General features: G+C 44.5%; 1 protein-coding gene across 1 annotated transcript in view; it reads left to right on the forward strand.

Annotated features, from left to right (window-relative positions):
* LOC144696757 (A disintegrin and metalloproteinase with thrombospondin motifs 20) overlaps window positions 1-20,503 on the forward strand; it is a 440,683-nt gene that overhangs the window by 170,042 nt on the left and 250,138 nt on the right. Inside the window, exons 9-11 of the mRNA XM_078568442.1 lie at window positions 5,190-5,336; window positions 11,693-11,834; window positions 16,260-16,364. Of these exons, the coding sequence (XP_078424568.1) occupies window positions 5,190-5,336; window positions 11,693-11,834; window positions 16,260-16,364 (394 nt within the window). The remainder of the gene's footprint in view (window positions 1-5,189; window positions 5,337-11,692; window positions 11,835-16,259; window positions 16,365-20,503) is intronic.

Genomic DNA, 20,503 nt, shown 5'->3' on the forward strand with positions numbered 1-20,503 from the left:
AGCCAGCCCTCTACTCACTGTGGCCCTTCGAATATGTGAGGCAACTGGGAGTGACTCAGGATGTATGAGTCATGAAAACTCCCAGGGTACCTGGCATAGTTGTGCATTATGTGCTTCTGATGATTGCACACCAGTTGAACATTGGAATGGAACACTTTCTGCTTCATAAACATCAGGGGCTGATGCCAAGGAGCTCTCAAAGCCACATGTGTGCAGTCGATTGCACCTTGTGCTCTAGGGAAGCCTGAGATAGCTGCAAAACCATTAAATCCAGGCTGACTCTCTTCATCAACTGTGAATCTCACATAATGATGAACCTTACTATAGAGGCATCTGTCATGTACGTATATAAATGTATCTCCTTGATGCATTTATGCGTGGCAGCCTGTGAAATACCTCACAGGGCCCCTGTGGATCCCTGGAACGATCAGAGGCAAAGAAATTGAGCGTGGTGGCGACCGTCAGGGCCATAGGAAGGGAATATTCTCCCAGTCCATAGGGCATTAGATCCTTCCACAGAATTGGCAGATGTGATCCACCACCTGTCTGGACAAGCAGACACGTTTGCAGCATTATCTCTTGCTCATCTGCAGATAGGAGGGTCTTCTTCGGTAGACCCTTGGTCGAGCGAGTTGCCTCTGTGGTATGGATCTAAGCTCCTCATCCTCTGTTTATCACTGGGGCTCCCCTGGACTTCAGGTGGGACCTCCTCCTAAAGCTGCACTCAGTGGCGCTGAGCTCTTCTCCTCCTCCTCCATTAAATGATTACCCTCAAGAAGGCAGCATTGAGCCCAAGCTCCATTATTGTTTCCTCCTCCTCTCTGTGAAATTATAGATATAACAGATTAATGAATCGTGGGGAAAGATAGCAAAACCCCCACTCGCAAGCAAAAAGCCATTGTCATGGCCTCGAGCTGTGTCTACCTCTGCGCTGCTTGCCTGACTGCTAGCTGAGGCACAAACTCACAGAGTGAGATGACCAACCCTGAAACTTAACGTCTCAATTCCACAGAGGTTGGAAAAAGCCTTAATGACATGCACCATCTTACCAAACTCACCCCTCCAATCTCAGAAGTGGCATACTGGTTAAAGTTAACTTGCACATGAGCAATGACTGGGTGCCCTTTGGCCCTTTATCCATGCCATTTGGAGAAAGCACATTAGAAGCTTTCATTGATAATCTGTCATATATGCAGCAGCTGTGCCTCCTCAATGGTTGCCTGAATTCCCAGCTTTCACATTCCTGTGTTAATATTGAAATGAAGCAACTGTTTTGTGAGGCCAATGGCTCCTGCAATCTATCTTTAAAGTGCTAAAAACAGCAGTGGCTCCAATGGAACCTTTTCAAGATGTTCCATTTTACTTTCAACTCTGACTTCATTTGAATGTTTTAAGTGCAGGCAGGTTGAGGCTGCCCCTTGAAATGGGGCCTGTAGCACAGCCCTGGGTTCCTCCCACACTGACTCTGACCCCTCCTGTCCAGATTCTTTTCTAGTTTTGATTTCTGACTGTGCCATAACTTCGACTTGCCAAGATGATGGTGCTAAGATTATACTTTGGCCCTCCCTCCATGACTGTTATTGTCCCTCCAATCTTCCTGGAACCCCACGATGTGTAGCTAGAGGTGCCTCCCTTTATTCTCTAGCCTCCCCCAATAATCCTAGATTCCATAGTTATTGTGGTCGATATTCCAACCATCCCACCTGAACCCAAACTGTAGTTGTCCCAATGCCCACTGTGGACCTCACCCCTTCCCATCTCAAAGTTCTGTGCATGGCCACATACAGAGGAGACCCCCTCTCCCCACCCCCACCCCCCAATCCCACTGCCCCCCAAGAATGTTTCACAAACTTTATCCCAAGTGTCTGTATTAAATTTTCCCCCTTTACAGGCTGCAGATGCCTCCCCTAACCCTGACCACCCTACCTGCAGTCCAGTACCAAGACAGACACAACCATAGCCACCACATTAAAACCATGACCATGCCCTGCACACCAAGTTGTGCCTTTTCCCAGTTAAGCACACAGCCAGTGCCCCAGCCTGGAGCGGGACTATGATGTGTGAGCTTTGCATGGCCAGCAAAGCCCCAGGACTGACTTCACTCTGGCACTCTGACAATTTGGCCTCAGACCAGGGACTATGACTGTGTTTCTCTTTGCTCTCCCATTCCTTACTGACTGCTGACAACACGTTGTTCCTCCTCCACCCCAACCCCCGGCGTGCCCCCGCTTCCATGAGTCTCTATGCAACCTCTTCCTTACGTGTAATCCTTTCACCTCTCCCACCTCCATAAATCTTTGTGCAAGCCTCACCTCTTGTGCCAAACTAACAGTACCCCGCCTCGTGTTTCTGAGTCTGCATGTTTCCCCTCTAATTTGTGCAGTTCTGTCCCCAAGCTAACCCCTACTGTGTCTGCATTCCTGTCTTTCATATTGGGTTCCAGCTTCGCCCCCTTGGTCTCACCACTGCTTACCATTGTTCCCACTGCCCTCCCCCCACCCACTCTCACAACCCCACCTGTCACAATTGTCCCCCATGTGTCCTCCCCCCTCCCCCAACCCCACCTTTGCCCTTTGTTCTCCTGTATGTCCTTCCCTCCTTTCTCTCCATTCCCCCTGTAACCACCCCCTACCCCTCTCCCACAACACCAGTTGCAACGCTGGTCCCTGTGTGGGTTGCTGCCCTGATTGAGTCCCCAAATAACACCCCCCCCACCCGCCCCCCAGATAACGGAGGAAGGAAGTGAAAAACACAAGCCACTAGTGTGGTGTTTCATTGGCTTTGGTGAGAACCAGAGCAGTGCTGGTGCAGGTAGGCCTTGAGTGCCGCACTCATCTCAAAATCACGAGTGAAGTGAGGGCCACCAGCTGCATGGCACTTAGATCCAAACCTGTTTCAGACTTGTTAAATTCCCGCTGACGTGGTGCTTCATTGGGAGGGCTAAGTGATTCTGGCGAGCCGCATTTTTGACGACCATTCACAAAGTGGTAATACATGCGAATGGGGTTGCTGCCATGGATCAGTGGGAAACCCGACCCGCCATCCAACCGCCATGAAAGTGGTCAGGGGAAAATCCCAAACTCTCTTTCCACCGGCAGGCTTCCAATTTTTGGCCCCCCTCCAAATTTTCTGGCCCCAGCCCCCATGAAACCTGCCACGGGCTGGAGTGGAAAATTCCGCCCAGAATTAACATTTCAGGTCCAATATGACTCTTCTTCAGAATTCGCATGTTCTCGTATGGAAACTTGGTCAGAGAATCATGGCTACAGTTGAAGTTCTGCCTCTAACACATCTACCCTATGGGTGTGGTGTCGAGGATCATGAAACAGCCATAGAGGTGGTCTATTGGGAAAACTCTGCACAATACCAAAACTTCAGTTGTTTTCATGACCAAAGGTATTCTCGAGTGCAATTAGGGATGGGGAACAAATGCTGGCTTTGCCAGTGATGCTCACATCCCATATATTTTTTAAAATCTGCAATTCTGTTACAGCAGCTATTATGTGGAAAATTACCTGTTGGCTAGTGACACCATAACTTGCCAACTGGTACATAAAATGAGCCTGACTAAACTGATTGGCCATTCTGATCTGTTCTGTCAAATAGTCAAAATCAAAACTCTTTAAAGACTGATTTTTGTGGCTGGACAGTGGTCTGCTATCTGATTGTTCACTCTCAATGCCTGCAAATTCCTGGCTACTAAACGATCATCCTGTCTCTCCACTCGGGTAGAATGCATTATTTATTGTAGACCATGGAGTTTTCTGGTGTCCTGGCCAAAATTCCTTCTTACATAACAAGAGTGATTTTACTTCAGAAAAAAAATCGAGAGGTTGTGAAAGGTCTTATATAAATGTAAATTATTTTCCTTGAGTTATTGCAGAGTATTGCATTCTTTGATGCCTTATATTTTGAAGATGTTAATAGCTCTGTTTAAGCAATGGAAGTTGTTATTTAAACCTCAGAAATGCAATTTCTCATATCACATAGTTATACTTGGCTTATGTTTATTAGTCAATCATTGTAATTGATACTGGTCTACAATGCCCTCCTATCCTGTTGAACTAATGTCCTGAGGTAAATTAGCAACAAATATAAGTGGAAGTTGATGCTGTTGACCATGAATAACCAGTAGAAAAAGGAGTTATGACAACAATAGTTAATTTTTTTAAGAATGAAAGCAATATGGTGTTTTCAGTATTACAAGTGATGTATTGTTTAAAAAATATTTTCTTAATGTATGGCAGTAATGTTAACCTAATCTAACTCATCTGATGGGAAAACTCAGTTGCTCATTTTGCAAACTGCCTGATTTTTATTTTATTTCCAATTTACTTAATGTAAAATAAAATCATGCAGGTTGTAAATACAGTACCTACTCCTTCCCAGGGTACTGCAGGATGGATTCGGTTAAAATTAACCCCAATCTGGTTCACAGTATATTTTGTAATTTTCTATGTGTTCCAAAGTTTTGCATCTAGAATTCAGATATCAGGCTGTGGTGTCAAAGACACAGAAAAAAGATGGAAATTTACAAGTATTTGCCAATCTATAAACTACTTGCACCAGGTTTTCAGATCAGGCAGGTGAATTCTCCTCTCAGCTGTTACTAGGTTAATTATCACCTTGGTTCCATTGGTAACACTCTTGCTCTGAGTCAAAGAGCTCAGGATTTATAACAATTGCACTTTGTGGGTTACTGATTGAGCTTGGACGATAGTGTAACCTGGCCACCTGCTCTGCACCATGCCCAATATTCAGTCCCACTTCAATGGAGCTCAGTGTCAGGTGAAACATAAAATAGGCAGCATATGTGATACTGTCCCTTTTATGCTATTGCTCAAGATGACTTTCCACCACTGTGGCTTTATAGGGACAAGACAGCATAATCACTCCTGCACCAGAATGAAAAATCAGACGTCTAATGCTCCCGTCTTTGTAAAGCAGTGTCTCGTCTGATTTATGAGTAGCAATTTTATATTTATAGTAATATTAAATGTTACTTGTATTGTCCTGCATTTAGGCATTCAAGTCATTAAATATAACGTGTTAAACCATTACAAGTAAATTCTTTGTGCATACCCTCCTCTGCTTACACTTTGGCACATGTTGATCATTTTTCCAATTGTCACATTTTAATGATTTAATGTTTTGTATTGATGTCCAATAAATCACTGTTTAATTTTTAGGTTCAACATGCCTCATGATGATAGCTTCAAATGCAAAGAGGCTGGAGTGAAACACCAGTACCATGTAATGGCTCCAACCTTGAACTACCATACGAGCCCATGGACCTGGTCAAAGTGCAGCCGCAAGTATATCACCGACTTTCTAGAGTATGTTTGTTTCAGCTTCTTTCTTCAATTTAATATTCCTTTGCACTGTAATGATACGTGCCACATGAGATGCAGTTTGAGATAGACCTGAGCAAGTACAACTTATTTAACCGTTTGCAGTCAGTATAATCTGCCAAGTGCCTCTGGAGCTGTCACACGTATTTACCAGTGATGCCTTTTATCTTGACAAAATGATCTCTATTCCTTTGCATATTTTTCCTGAGAAAGATGTATCGTAGGCAACCACAGCAGTGGATTTCAGTTGCTATGAAGTTGAGTGGTGACCACAAGCTGCCCTAAAAAGCCTCTTTTCAAGATGGGAAATGTCACTTATAATTAGATTTTCCCCAGAAATGACCCTTTGATCTTTTTCCCCCTGGGCTCCGTTGATTGTGAACCTTTTATAAAAGCTGCCCTTGTCGATGAGGGAAACTTAGCATCACTTCATTCCTAGGTAGGTCGATGCTAAGTTCTTTTGAAACACTGGGCATTGAAGAGTTGAGTTTTAATTAAAGTACAACAAAATTACATGAAAAGAAAACATTGATGCTTGCCTGTAAAATGACTGTCTTGCATATCTGCTTTTCTCCAAATTACAACAGGACAATATACCAACTGCAGTCAAAGGGAGAAGGGAAGGTGACCTGTTAGCAAGCTTCCTACATTGTTATTGTGAAGTGGTTGTCAGATTATAGATTATTTAAACCCAGGGTTGATTGCACTTTGATGTATACCTGCCTCCTTTTCTCTCTGTGGGGAATGAAATGACTTCTAATCATCACTTTTTCACTGTGGTACAGCGAAGTTCAGGAACTCTGAGCAACATGCATTGCTGGTGTGGTGTCACAGGTAACTGCTCCAGCATATTGTGCCATCACACTTACCACCCTATGTTTAAAAAAAAAATCTTTTTTTACCTCTATGTTTCCGAAGTTTTAAAGGTGTTCTTCTTTTTGTCCCCAGTTTTTGTCTGAAGATCTGAATCATATTCGAGTATCATACATGGGTGCCATGTTCTTTCTGGCACCTTGGCCAAGTCTCCATTTCTCACCTGAGTCATTGCTGGTGGCATGTTTGATCGTGAAGTGCAGTGAACCTGACATTTTTTCACCCATGAGATCTGCTCATACGCTCTTTACAGCCGGGGTCACTGAATATCAGTCAAAAGTGGGAACCTTCAATTAATTTCCCTTCCCCAGCTCAGATCAGCTGACTCAGCAGTGCAATTAAACCAGAGACCTTCCATTTTATGTGGCTTAATGTTACAGAAAGCTCTGTCTTTACCTTCTGGGCAACTGGGGTTTGTTTTCCTAAATGTTTTTTTATTAATTCTAATCTTCCTTGTTGCTTGTAAGTAAGGAGCAAAAATGCATATTCTGTACCAGAAGGCACTTTAAAACAATTTAGGTTGCTGTTTTTGGAGCTTCATATTTCCCCCTTGAATAGTGTGATGTAGTAACGTCAGCTGTATTGCCTACCCAGATTAAAACCAATAGTTCTGCCACTCGATTGAAGAGGCGCTCTCCAGTATTCCCTAAGAGTGCAGAAACAAAATGGAACACACTTTGAGACACCATCTACAAATACCACACTCTCACTATATGGGAAGCAAGAGCAGAAAGATGCTGACTGATTCGAAGCTAACATCAATCTGATGGAACCTGTCATTGAAGCCAGGTCCACTCTCATTAATTACAAGAGAGATCTGAGTGAGGAAACTCTGAATGCACTGTGAGCCGCTCGAAGTAAACTCCAACAGACTGCTAACTACTGCTTACAACTCTGCTAGAGTATCCAGATATCCTTTGACAAAGGGACAATCAGGGGCATGTAAGAAGGGATCAAAAAGACAACAGGTCTATTAGCAAAGAAAACAGTTCTATTGAAAACAAAGGCAGGGAAGGTTATCACTGACTGCAATATACAGTTGGAGAGATGGGTGGAACAGAGTTGTACTCTGAGGCGAACACTGTCACCGAGGAAGCTCTGGCCTGCCTGTCATGGCAGAGCTGGATATGAAACCACAGTGGAGGAGGAGCTGAGTAAAGCTATTGACTCACTTGCCACGTACAAAGTTCCAGGTGTTGATGCTACACCACCTAAACTCATCAAGCCCAGGAAACTGGCACTCTTGCAGCATCTGCATGATCTTCTTGTGTCTTTCTTTCAGGAACGGGACAGTTCCCATAGAAATGCACGTTGCAAAGATTGTGACCCTGTGGAAGAACAATAGTGACCACAGCGATTTCAACAACTGTTGAGGCATCTCCCTGCTGAGTTTCGTAGGACAAGTGTTTTCCCATGATGCCCTTGTCAGACTGCAGATCTTGACTGCATGCATCTTACCTCAATCCCGGTGTGGTTTCAGAACTGGAAGGTCTACAATTGGCATGATCTCATCCTGGCAGCTGCAAGAGAAATGCAATGAACAAAGAAGACCACTCTACAGCGTTCATCAATCTCACCAAGGCATTTGACCACTTGAGCAGAGAGATTTAAACTACTGGAGAAAATTGACTGCCAGCCAAAGCTGTTCAATGTGATCCCCTCTTTCCATGACAATGTGATGGGGTAAGGTCAGCTATGACAGAGCAGCATCAGAACCTTTTGAGACCTGCAACAGGGTCAAACAAGGTTGTGTTCTGGCAGTGACACTCTATGGCATATTCTTCTCTTTGTTGCTCTCATATGCCTTCAGGTCATCTACAGACGGTGTCTACTTACATGCCAGAACTAACGGAAACCTTGCTTATTTAAGATCCAAGACAAAGGTGCGTCAAGCCCCTATCAGAGAGTTGCTCTATGCTGACAATGCCGCATTAACATTCCATATTGAGCAACATCTACAGTGGCAAATGGACCGACTCTCTCATGTCTGTAAAGAGTTTGGTTTGACCATCAGCATCAGGAAGACAAGTATCATGGTCCAGGGTGTTGCCATACTGTCATCTATCAGATGTGATGCTGGAGGTTGCTGATAGCTTCACATCTAGGCTCCACAATCACCAGCAATCTGTCACTTGATGCTGAAACCAACAAACACATTGTAAAAACTGCAGCTGTTATTTCCAAGCTGAGTAAGAGAGTGTGGAACAAGCAACTTGACTAAGAACACCAAACTGTGAGTCTACCAAGCCTGCTTCCTTGGTGCACTCTCTTACAGTGGTGAGACCTGGACAACATATGTTTTATAGAAAAGAGGGCTCAACAGTCTCCACCTTACTGACTCAGGTACATCCTAAGTATCTCTTGGTAGGACAAGGTCACCAACTCCGAGGTCCTGGAGCATGCTAATTCCATCAGCATACACTCATTGCTAAGCCAACAACGCCTGTGCTTACTCAGCCATGTTCATTGATGGATGACGTCCATATACCGAAAGCCCTTCTGTTTTTTTGAATTGGGAACTGGGTCATGACTTCCTGGGTGTCCATACCACCGCTACAAGGACAAATGCAAGTGATATATGACGATGGCGGAGATCGACACAGACAACGGGGAGAAAGTCACTGTTGGCCATGACCTCTGGATACTAGGAGGGCATTAGAAGAGGCGGGTAAATTTGAAAAGCTCAGCTGGCCTAGAAGAGGGTCCAGAGAAAACAGAGGCCAGTGAACACTGCACTTTCTCAGCCCACTGTCTTCCTCTGCAGCAAATGCAGCAGAGACTGTCATGCCAGAGTGGGGCTCCTGAGTCACACCAAGCGATGCTTAACACAGAGTTGACCACCACAGCACAAACCATTGCCTTATGAGACGTAAGGCTGCCACAGATTCATGGTTTTCCCTGAGGAATAGTGTGAAGTCATAGAAGAATTCACAGGCTGATTAACGGTCTGACAGACTGTGATGTGATTGCTCTTTCCATAGCCATAATCAGCATTCTACTAACAAATAGGGTGGTTGATTCTATAAGGTAAGAGGGTGTTTTTGGACTCCCACAACCCATATGGTAAAAGTGAAGCAAGTGGACACTGGATGTCAACCCAATCTGCACTCACTGGGACTGTCGAGTAGAGTTCCAGCCCTGCACATTCTGACTCGGAGGTGGGAATAATCCCAAAGAGCCAAAGGGTCTTACTAAGAATTTAGGTAAAGATGTAAAATACATTTGCCCAAAACCTTGTGCAGCTTCACTCTAGGGAAGACAGAGAGTGAAAACACTCCCCCCAAATGGGAGGAAAGAAGGGTAAAAATTGGACTGCCCCAGAGCGTTCTTGAGAACATCTTGGAGGCTGGTTCAAGGTAAGAAAAAGCTTGGACTCAGCTGTGATGGCTTGTACTGACTGCCTCGACATGCACATGAATATTGACCACCTCAACAAAGTGTTAGATGGTTGATGGCACCCATGGAACTTATCTTAAGCAAAAGTCATTTACTGCAGAAGTATGGGACAAATTAATAAGGAGGGTAAAAGATATAGAAGCCTGATAACAGGATCAAACATCGGTAAGGATATGCATTACCCACACTGTGAACCCTTTATCTTAGCCAGGCAGTTGGATATTTTGTGGGACATAGGAGGTTATTTAGACCAAAGGGTGAACACAGCCATGCTGTGGTGCTGTGCTAATAAGAAATACCTGTTTGAAAGCCTGGATTAAGCATGCAATTTTTGGTTGAATTGATGATTAGCGTGATTTGAACTTGCCAATAGGCGCTAACCAGGAACCTGCAGATTTGGCACTCAGGTGCTGATTTTTGTGGAGCAGCGTATGTTGGCTGCTCACACCCACTTCCACTAAAGATATGGAATGCTTTGGTTGGGTCATAGCAGCATTGTTTTGGAATGACTCAGGAACTGAGGGAGAAAGCATTCAGGTTCCTGGATATGGCACAGGAGATCCTGGTTGAGGAGGTCCACAGGAGGAGAGATGTCCAGTACTCTCAAGGGGAAGGATGCTACCTCATCCTCCTCCAACTCCTGTCCCTGGTGCTGTTCTGCCTGGTCTCCAGTCCTCCTCCCATTCCTCATCCAGAGAAAGGGGACCCCTACCAAAATAGCCGTGATAAATACTCCCTTTCCCCAGGCCACCCCTAAAACGTTCAAATAAAGTAGTATGGTGCATTTAAGTGAAATCCTTGGAGCATTTGTGGAATTTTGTTCTTCAAATTTTATGAAGTGTTCATAAAGTCTTGACAAAGTTTCCCACAAAATCTCTCTGTGTTTCAGAGGACGCTTCGTAGCTTCAGCACCAATGACCATCAAATGCTAAGCGTCCTTTTAAGCGGTGCATATCCCTTTAAGTAGCGCTTGAAATTGACATCAACGCCATGTTCAGCCCCAAACAGCTGATCACTGCTGGGACAGCGCGTTAGTTGGAGCTCTGGTGACCAAAATGCCGTTCCAGCCTCTTTAATGAGTGTTAGTAAACATTGTAAATGACAGTCAGCCGTTTAACAAGCCTCTGGGGTGACGGCCACTATTGCTGGCTTCAACTCAGCTTAAGACCCAACTTGGCCACTTCCTTACCTCTTTAGAGCCTAATGTGTTCATTAAAAATCTCTCCCACTGTATTTACATGTCTCAGGCTTGGTCTCTATCGTGTAGCTGTCTGCTGTATCGTTCAGGGAATAGAACGTGGTAGTGAAAGTGTGGTGAACACCTAAAACACTAAAACCGTGCCACCACCTAGTAGGACAAGGGCACTGGCTGCATGGACACACCATCGCCTGTATCATATACCGTCTTGACTTGGGAGCTTCATTGTCACTGGGTCAAGATCTTAGAACTCCCTCCCCAACAGCACAGTGAAAGAATCTTCATCACATAGACAGCAGTGATTCAGGAAGAATGTTCACCACAGCCTTCTCAAGGACGGTAAAAAGCTGGCTTTGCCAGCAATACCGATATCCCCAATATTTAAAAAAATCTGACGTGATGCAGTGGCTCTCAGCCTAGAGAGAATACTATTTGATTGTGTCTTTTTATTTAAATGAAAGCTCTTAAAAGCAGAATTTTAATGATTGCAATAGCTTGCACAGCAGGTTATACTTCTACAGATGTTAGCATGAGTTACTAGGTGCTTTTAAATTCAGATGAGCATCTCTTTCTGACATTTGGCATGCAGGTTTGGCATGGATCAGCAAGCAATCCGTATTTTAAATTGGACTCCCCGATCTGGGAAGCACATGATTTATTATATCACTAAGTGTTACAGCATTTCTGTCCTCCAGTCATTGAAGGGATGTACATGCAGAAAGTGGGCTGCATTGGGAACAAAACCCAGGAAATGGTGTGAACTGTTTGTCCAGTATTTTTCTCCTCCCCCGACACCTTCATTCCAGGCATAGATCTGACAAATAGTAATATATTTGACTGTAAAATCTGACACATTTTAACTGTGTATTTCTAGCATTGGATATGGAGAATGCCTGCTTGATGAACCAGTAACGAGGAGCTATGACCTTCCAGCCCAGTTACCCGGTCAAATTTATGATGCGAATAAACAATGTGAACTAATGTTCGGCACTGGATCACAAGTCTGTCCCTACATGGTGAGTTATTTCATTACCTTTCGCCTAGTGAAAGTGTGAATGTTTTATGCACTGTGATAAAGAGGGGGGAGAAATGATATCAACACCATGCAGGTAGAGACCAGCGCTGCTGTCTGTGCAGCACTGAGAGATGGCACTGTGTGGGCAGATTTTTCCTCCATGGAGTCTTTGACGTTCCTTTATGCATTAATGTTGCTTCCAGTGGGAGAATTTATAATGTGCAACGCAAGCAGGAACTCTTGAGCTGCTCTGTATGGCCAAGAGTTATGCAGGTACAGTTGCTCACTAAAAAAAATAAAGCAGCTGCACACAAATGAATTAGTGCAAATACAAATCTTACCAGGTTAAACTGGATTCCTGCTTGGCCTTGATTCACTCACTGGCCTCCTCAGTCCTTTGCAGGATGGTCAGTACCCTTGACCACTGCAGTGTCACCTACCACCTTCAAGGAATTCTAATGCATGCAATCTCATCCACTGCATCTTTATTCTATTGTTTCATCCACTTTTCTCTTTCCCTCACCTATCCAATGTCCTTACTCTCCCAGAGCACGTACCAGCCCCTCCAGTTTTAAAAAAAATCTTTATCTCAGAATCTATCACACAATCCTCGATTTTACAATAGGCGTTACTTAAAAAGCCAAACATGAAAAGCTTGGCTCCTGTGTTAACAAGCAACAATCTCAGAGGGCATTGCAGTTAGGCCCCGACCTGATCTCACACATGTATGTATGCACTTTGCAACAAAGATCATTCTTTGTGATCTGGACCAGGACTCCTTGCTAATTTCTCCTTTCCTCTGCCTTACCCCCTCCTTTTGCTAGCCCAGCAGCTGCTGAGGCAAATTGTAGTCTCCTAGTTGCTGGTCCAGCTGAGATAGCTATCATGGACCATTGTTACTGGCATGAATCATTGCCTTAAGCCACAAGGAGCACAATGTAATGCCCTCCCCCACCCCCGAGGTGAGTTCAAAGGTGGAAGAGGCAATTTGATTGGGTGAGAGGTCAACTCTTCCCATCAAGCTCTAGGCTGGAAAGCGACTTTCCTGCCTGGCGGTCAATTGAGGCCTTTAAGTAACCACTTAAGGGCCTCATCCCTCCACCATTTGTATTCAACCAGCAGCAGGCGGAGGGTTCTCTATCAGTTGGGCCACCAGCAAACTTTGTTGGTTTCTCCATGGCCCACCAGGGGATATCTCTTTCATAGGCACTCTGTGCCCAATTGAGGGATCTGGCATCAGGAAGCTGGGGGTGGGGGGACGTGGTGGGCTTGCTGAAAACTGCCTGCTTGCCCTTGCTTCTGACCCCCTCACCACAGCCGCCCCTCACCAGCCATCTCCATTCAGCTTACACTCAGTTCTATCTAGGGATCAATCAGTGATCTCTCCTTACACGCTCAAGTGTAGTACCAGCAGTGGCCATCACTCCCATTGGCGCTGCCAGTACTGAATCGCTGAGGTGGGAGATTTGATGTTGTCCAGGTTACATGGTAATTGTGTCAGACCTCCTGGAGAGAAGCAACGTGGGGCTCCCACCAACTCTCCAAACCAGTGGACAAGACCCCCATTACACTGATTAAATTCCTCACGAGGACTGTAGATGGATTAGCTCTTGCAGATTTCTTCATGCTCTGGACTGTTTTTCTCTCGCAGTACCTCAACAATTAGTACTGGATAAGCATATTCACTGCTGGTGACATTGATCAGGCACGTTCAGTACTAAAAACTGCCTGAGTCAGTAACTTGCTTAATAATGGCTGATACAAGCAGTCTTAATGGGATAATAATGAATAGCTCCTATGTCTGTAATAAATGAACTGCTTGCACATCCTCCTCTTCTTAAGCTCCAGTCTCATATTACATTGCTACTGCCAGAAGAGACTTAGGAGTACCTGAGGCAGAGAACAAACGTCCTCATCAGCAATGTAAATTGCTCTTGTCGCTATTGTTTCAATTGACTCTGGCTACACTGTCCCTTCTAAGGTTGTGGTCCCACTCCAGAATCTTGAACACAAAGTCCTCGCTGGAGTGTCCAGTGCAGCGCTGTGGGAATTCTGAGCCATGGGAGGTGGTTTTTTTTAGGATGAGGCATTAAACAGACCACTTCCAGTTTCAATGGAGGTGGGCCAAGGGAAAAGTGACCAATCGGTTTTCAGGAGGTTGGTCAGTCATCAAACTCTTTGAAGGAAGCTGTGTGCCTCTATTTTAACACAGTTTCTGATTTTAACTGCTGAGGGCCTGGTTTCCTGGACATTGGAAAATCCACCAGGAGGTCAGGAGGGCTTGATCCTTAAGTTATGTGCCTTTACAGCACTGCTTGTAGGCTAAGGGGTACAAGAGTGTACAACAAGCTAGCCCTGTAATGATCCTTTTTCAATCTGTCCAACCTCTCCCCACAATCTCCCACGCGGTCATCTCTGATCCCTGCAATTACCAACCCCCATCTTTCCCCACAATGATTTCCACCACATGTTCTGTCATCTTACCCAGCTTCCCCACGATCGCTGATCTCTCTAACAATGCTCCACATCCCCTCCCCAGCAACCTCTACCGCACCCCGACCTGTGCAACTAAGCTGACCTACAAGCCACTGCCTTACCCGCTGGACAAACAGCCAAATCAGTTAGTCAGACTAGTTGTTGGACAGGAATTCTGGAAAAACAAATCCAAGCATGCCTTGGAGTTAGAAATCCACAGCATTGAGAGGAACGCACACTTTGGACCAGAACTCCTCCTGCTCTGAAACGACACTGCAGTAACTATCAAGACCAGTGTTTCTGCTGGGAGCGCTTCTGCAGTGAAAATGAGTCAGAGTTATAGACTCTGGCTTCCCCCAGTCCTTATCCATAAAAGCTATTTTGCTATGCTGCCCAATCAATAGGTTTCCTGCAGGAGCAATAAAGTCACTTCTCAAGTGTTTTTTTTTAACCACAGGTGCTAAATAACTTGCTTTAGGGTCAGTACAAGCCTTGGAATGAATAAATATGGACTAAGGCCCAAACCACAGACACCAGCTTCAATACATTTGACCAAATCAAAAACTAAAATGTAATCTTGTTGAGGTCACTGTGCACCACATTTTAGCAGATGTTGCTTTATGGAACCAACTGCTAAAATTAAAAAAGAAATTCTGGCAAGTTTGCAAACTAATATGAAAAGTTTATGCTCGTGTTTCTATCTGGAAGGGTCCAGACCCAGCTGCTGTTTGCTGGCACATGCAGCAGTGCTGTGAAGTACAGTATCTGTCTTTATTAAAATGATAGGATCGATGATGTCTATTGTAATTAAGGTACTCTAGCCACACATCCCACATGTTAGTGATTTTAAATTGCTCTTTGCTGAGGCTCTGGTGGTGTTTGTGTACAATTAAAGTAACCTCTGGTGCATGGGTGATATTCTAATTTAAATCAAAATTTATTTTTTTTAAAGTGGTATTTTCAGAACCTTACAATGGTAATAGTTTTAATCCATTTCATTTGTTATCATCAACAGTGTAACATATTTTAACTGAAGCCCTCTTTGCCATTTCAGATTGATATCAAAGATTGTGTGGTGATATTATTCAAAGAGTGGGTGTTCTCTGGTGATCTGGCTGTTAATTCCCCTCAAATAGTATCACTAAAACAGATTATCTGCTCATTAAATCGTTGTGGGACCTTGCTGTGCCCAAATTGTTGTTGCTTTTCCCTACATTAGAACAGTGATTACACCTTAGAAGTGCTTCATTGGCTGTAAACAACTTGCGATGTCATGAGGTTAAGATGCTTAAATAGCGCAAGTTCTTTATTTATTTTGCCAGCCCCTGAAGATACTATATTTATGACCACCATACCTCGACAATGCTACTTGTTACTTAAACTAATTTCCCAAATGCTTGTTTTGAACTGGTTTTTTTCATGCTTTTGAAAGAAAAGCAGTTGAAACAAGTAGAGCCAAATTAAAATTCAAAGTACAAAAGGCAAAGTACTGTGAATGCTGGAAATCCAAAATAAAGGCAGAAAATGCAGTAAATACTTGACAGGTCAGGCAGCATCTGTGGAGAAGCAAACAGAGGTAAAGTTTCAGATTGTTGGATGACCCTTTGTCCAAAAATACAAAGTACTGTAAATGTATCATGCCGGAATGAAGGACAAGAGTGATATGGAGCTTGTCATGGGAAGTCCTGATATTTTTAAAATGAGCTATTTTTCTGTTATGTGTCCAGCTTCATATGTCACAGTTAAGTATAATTTCAGAACAAACATAGTTCAAAAGCACTTAAACTCCTGTTCCCACCAATCTTTGTACTTTGTTCAATAGTCCATTCAATCCAGTTTATGTTTTTAATGAACTGAAAAATAAGGAGGAAGCATTTGCATAATATATTCATGAGCCAATAAAAATAAACAAAGTGTTACCATGTTACAAATTAACTCATTCTCCACGCAGAAACAATGTAAACGACTGTGGTGCACGAGTGTGGAAGGGGTACACAGAGGTTGCCGGACACAGCACATGCCACTGGCGGATGGGACTGACTGTGGCCATGGAATGGTAAGCTCCAGAGGATCTGGGTTCTGAAGGGGAGGGATGTCTACACAGAGGAATTGAAGTGTTATATCTGGCACTTTGGTTTGAGGGAGACTGATGACTTTGAGCTGCTGTTACAGTGTGGCAGAGCTGTAGGTCGCTGATGCAAATTGACGTAAGGGAGAGTTGGGCTTGTTTACAGTCTAGGGTATAGCTGAGAGTGAGAGACTGAAGCATCCCTCCGTCAGTGGCACTGACGGTATATCCAGGGGTTCACAGGCACGTTTGGAGTGTCTCTGTTGGACATGATAAAGATGATCATTGTTCTTGATGTATTAAATTTATTAAAACAAAGGCAATGTGTTTTCAGTGTGCAAATGCTTTTTGACTTTCCAAGTAAGGAGGCAATTTGTGTTGATAAAATATATGACTTATGCAAAGAGTAGTATTTACCCAGTGGTGTTGTGATTAAACAGTGATGAGAGATGCTAACAGTTGTTGCCAGGAAATCAATTGAGGGCAAATGAAAAGCAGTTTGATTTCACAAGGTTGACTTTTTGCTCTGCTGCGCTGCATGGACAGGTGGAGTTTGGGTGCAGGTGGTTACATTAAGCTAGTGGGCTGTGAGCATGTTTTGTGTCTAAATTCTCCTGTTCCTCATTTCAAACCACGACTCCAGGTGTGTGCAGGAATATTTAGTTTAATATCCAATGCAATTTTCTGGTCATTCCCCTGCAATTTCCCATTATTTCTGAAATTTTTTAATAATGTGTACCTTCAGAATAACTTTTGGAATAATTTCCAGGGAAACTTTTCTTTTCATCACAATGAGCCTGTTATTGAACGTGCCCTCTACTCACTCTCCCCCACCCAAAAAAAGTCAAGTAATGTCTACTAATTTTCCCAAAGGTTTCTCTGATACTTGAAAATGTTGTCGAAAGCAACAACAGATTAGCACGTGTTGTTTTTGTCTGAGCCAATGACAGTGCTCTCTGCCTGTCCTTTAGGGCCTCCATTGACTCTGCTGTCTTACACGGACGACAGTGACAGTGCTGCCACCTATAGGGTCTACATTCACAATGCTGCTGCTTATCCTACAGGGCCTACAATCACAGTTTGCTGAATCTGTCCCCCCATCGGTGGGGGGGAAGTTGAAGGGCGGGAGAAAGGAATATTCCATTCCCCTTGCAATAAATACCAATATCCCATTTGCCTTTAATAATTTGCTGTACTTGAATACTAATTTTGGTGATTCGTGTACCAGGACACCTAGATCCCTCTGTACCTCAGAGTTCTGCAATCAGCAGCACTGTGACTGTAGGCCATGCATATTGACAGCCAGCACTGTACAGTAAGACAGCAGCAGCATTGTGACTATTGGCCATACGCATGAAACAAGTAGCAACACTGGACAGGATTTTACGCGTCGGCAAGCGGGAGCGGGGCCCACTTGCCAACGCGTAAAATGACGCGCGGTGATGTCGGGTGGAACTCCTGATGTCACCGCGCCCCATTTAAATTTTCAGGAAGGCGGGGGCGCAGTGAAATCAGCTGCGTGCCCGCCGACCTGTCAATGGCCAATTGAGGCCATTGACAGAGTCAATTATGTAATTAAAGGACCTGCCTGTCCAACCTTAAGGTTGGCGGGTCGGCCAGGAGCCCCGGCGGCAAATAGAGAAAACATGAAACCTCATCCACCGGCGGGATGAGGTTTCATGTAGTTTTTTAAAAATTTTAATAAAGTTTTTTTGAAAATTATGGACATGTCTCAACTCATGTGACAGTGTCACATGAGGGGACATGTTAGGTAAATTTTATTTTTCTATTTTAAGGTTTTTTACATTTACAGCTGATCTCCCTGAGGCTGCACTTAGCCTCAGGGAGATGAGTGCACTCTTTCATGCGCATGCACGCTCTCAATTTTGGGATTCCCCCCACTGCCCGTACTAAAGGAGAGAAGTGTTTTACTGCAGCTATGCAGGCCTTGTGAGTCCACATTTGGAGTACTATGTACAGATTTAATCTCCTTATTTTAAAAAAGGATATCATTGCGTTAGAAGCATTTCAGTCAACTCAATCCTGAGATGAAGGGATTATCTTATGAAGAAAGGTTGAACAGTTTGCAGAGCCTATACCCATTGGAATTTAGAGGAGTGAGAGGTGATCGTACTGAAATATATAAGATCCTGAGGGGACTTGATAGGGTGGATACCAGGAGGATGCTTCCATTTCTGGGGAGTTGAGAGCCAGGGGACACAGTTTAAGAATATGAGGTCTCCCTTTTAAGATGGAAATGAGAATATTTTTCTGAGTGTCGTTAGCATGTGATATTCTCTTCCCCAGAAAGCAGTGGAGGCTGAGTCAGTGAATATATTCAAAGCTGATAGATTTTTAATAGATAAAGGAGTTAAAGGTTATGGGGGACAGGCAGGACAGTGGAGTTGAGACCACAACCAGATCAGCCAAGATCTTATTGAATGGTGGAGCAGGCTCAAAGGACCAAATGGCCTACTTCTGCTCCTAAGTCCTATGTTCCTATGAACTAAATTCCCATGTTCTTATGTCTGTCCTACAGGGCCTACAGTCACAGTGCTGCCGGCTGTCCTCCAGTCACAGTGCTGCCGGCTGACTTCCAGTCACAGTGCTGCCGGCTGTCCTCCAGTCACAGTGCTGCCGGCTGTCCTACAGTCACAGTGCTGCCGGCTGTCCTACACTCACAGTGCTGCCGGCTGTCCTACACTCACAGTGCTGCCGGCTGGGTCCTACAGTCACAGTGCTGCCGGCTGTCCTACACTCACAGTGCTGCCGGCTGTCCTACACTCACAGTGCTGCCGGCTGGGTCCTACAGTCACAGTGCTGCCGGCTGTCCTACAGTCACAGTGCTGCCGGCTGTCCTACACTCACAGTGCTGTCGGTTGTCCTACAGTCACAGTGCTGCCGGCTGTCCTACAGTCACAGTGCTGCCGGCTGTCCTACACTCACAGTGCTGTCGGCTGTCCTACAGTCACAGTGCTGCCGGCTGTCCTACAGTCACAGTGCTGCCGGCTGTCCTACAGTCACAGTGCTGCCGGCTGTCCTACAGTCACAGTGCTGCCGGCTGTCCTACAGTCACAGTGCTGCCGGCTGTCCTACAGTCACAGTGCTGCCGGCTGTCCTACAGTCACAGTGCTGCCGGCTGTCCTACAGTCACAGTGCTGCCGGCTGTCCTACAGTCACAGTGCTGCCGGCTGTCCTACAGTCACAGTGCTGCCGGCTGTCCTACAGTCACAGTGCTGCCGGCTGTCCTACAGTCACAGTGCTGCCGGCTGTCCTACAGTCACAGTGTTGACCGTCTGTCATGCATGGCTTACCGTGACAGAAAAAGGTGCTCAGGCTAGAAACTGCACATTCTGGGCAGCCACCCAGACCATTTAAGGATATACAGCTGTTGCACTAAACTTCAAAACCCTGTCAATTATTTGCAATCCCTAACCAAAGTAATTGATACAACTGATAAGCCTGAGGAAAATATATGAGCATTTTTTTTAAAGTAAAATCGAACATCAAGTTCCAATAATTAGATCTGTGAAGGCCAAATGGAATTTCTAACATAAATTTAGGGCACAAATTAAATAAAATGCATTGACAATTAAAAGAAGTTTCTTTTTCAGAGACATCAATAAATGTCAGTTAAAGGAACACTTTGTTTGGTTAGGGTAGCTTTAATGCCTTTGCATATGTCTGTTTAGAAGAAACGTTTAATCTGTGAATCTCTTCAGTCTCTTGAGACTGACTATGTTTGGGCCAAAAGAATTGGAAAGAAGGCTGCTCCCAATGGTGGCCATATCAGTGCAGATCAGCAGCATTGTCGATTTTCAATGCTTATCAGTGGTACGGTTCTGAATACACAAATCGTTGTTGTCTCTGAAACAGCGAGGAGATCGAACATAAAAAAATCTATCTTCACAATAATTTGGAAAGATCTATTTGTGTTTTTCACATGAACACAAATCACAAGAAAGGACAGAATCAGTTCAGGACTGGATCATCTTTGATAAATCATCTGCTTCAGGCATTGAGTGACTGAACTGTTCTGACTGGGACGTCTCCAGTTCACTGGCTTGGGCTGAGTGAGCTGAACTGACCTGCAGCAGTGCTGGAGTACTACAATTGGGCTTACAATC

This window comes from Cetorhinus maximus, chromosome 22 (genome assembly GCF_964194155.1).
Source record: "Cetorhinus maximus chromosome 22, sCetMax3.hap1.1, whole genome shotgun sequence".
Lineage (NCBI taxonomy): Eukaryota > Metazoa > Chordata > Chondrichthyes > Lamniformes > Cetorhinidae > Cetorhinus > Cetorhinus maximus.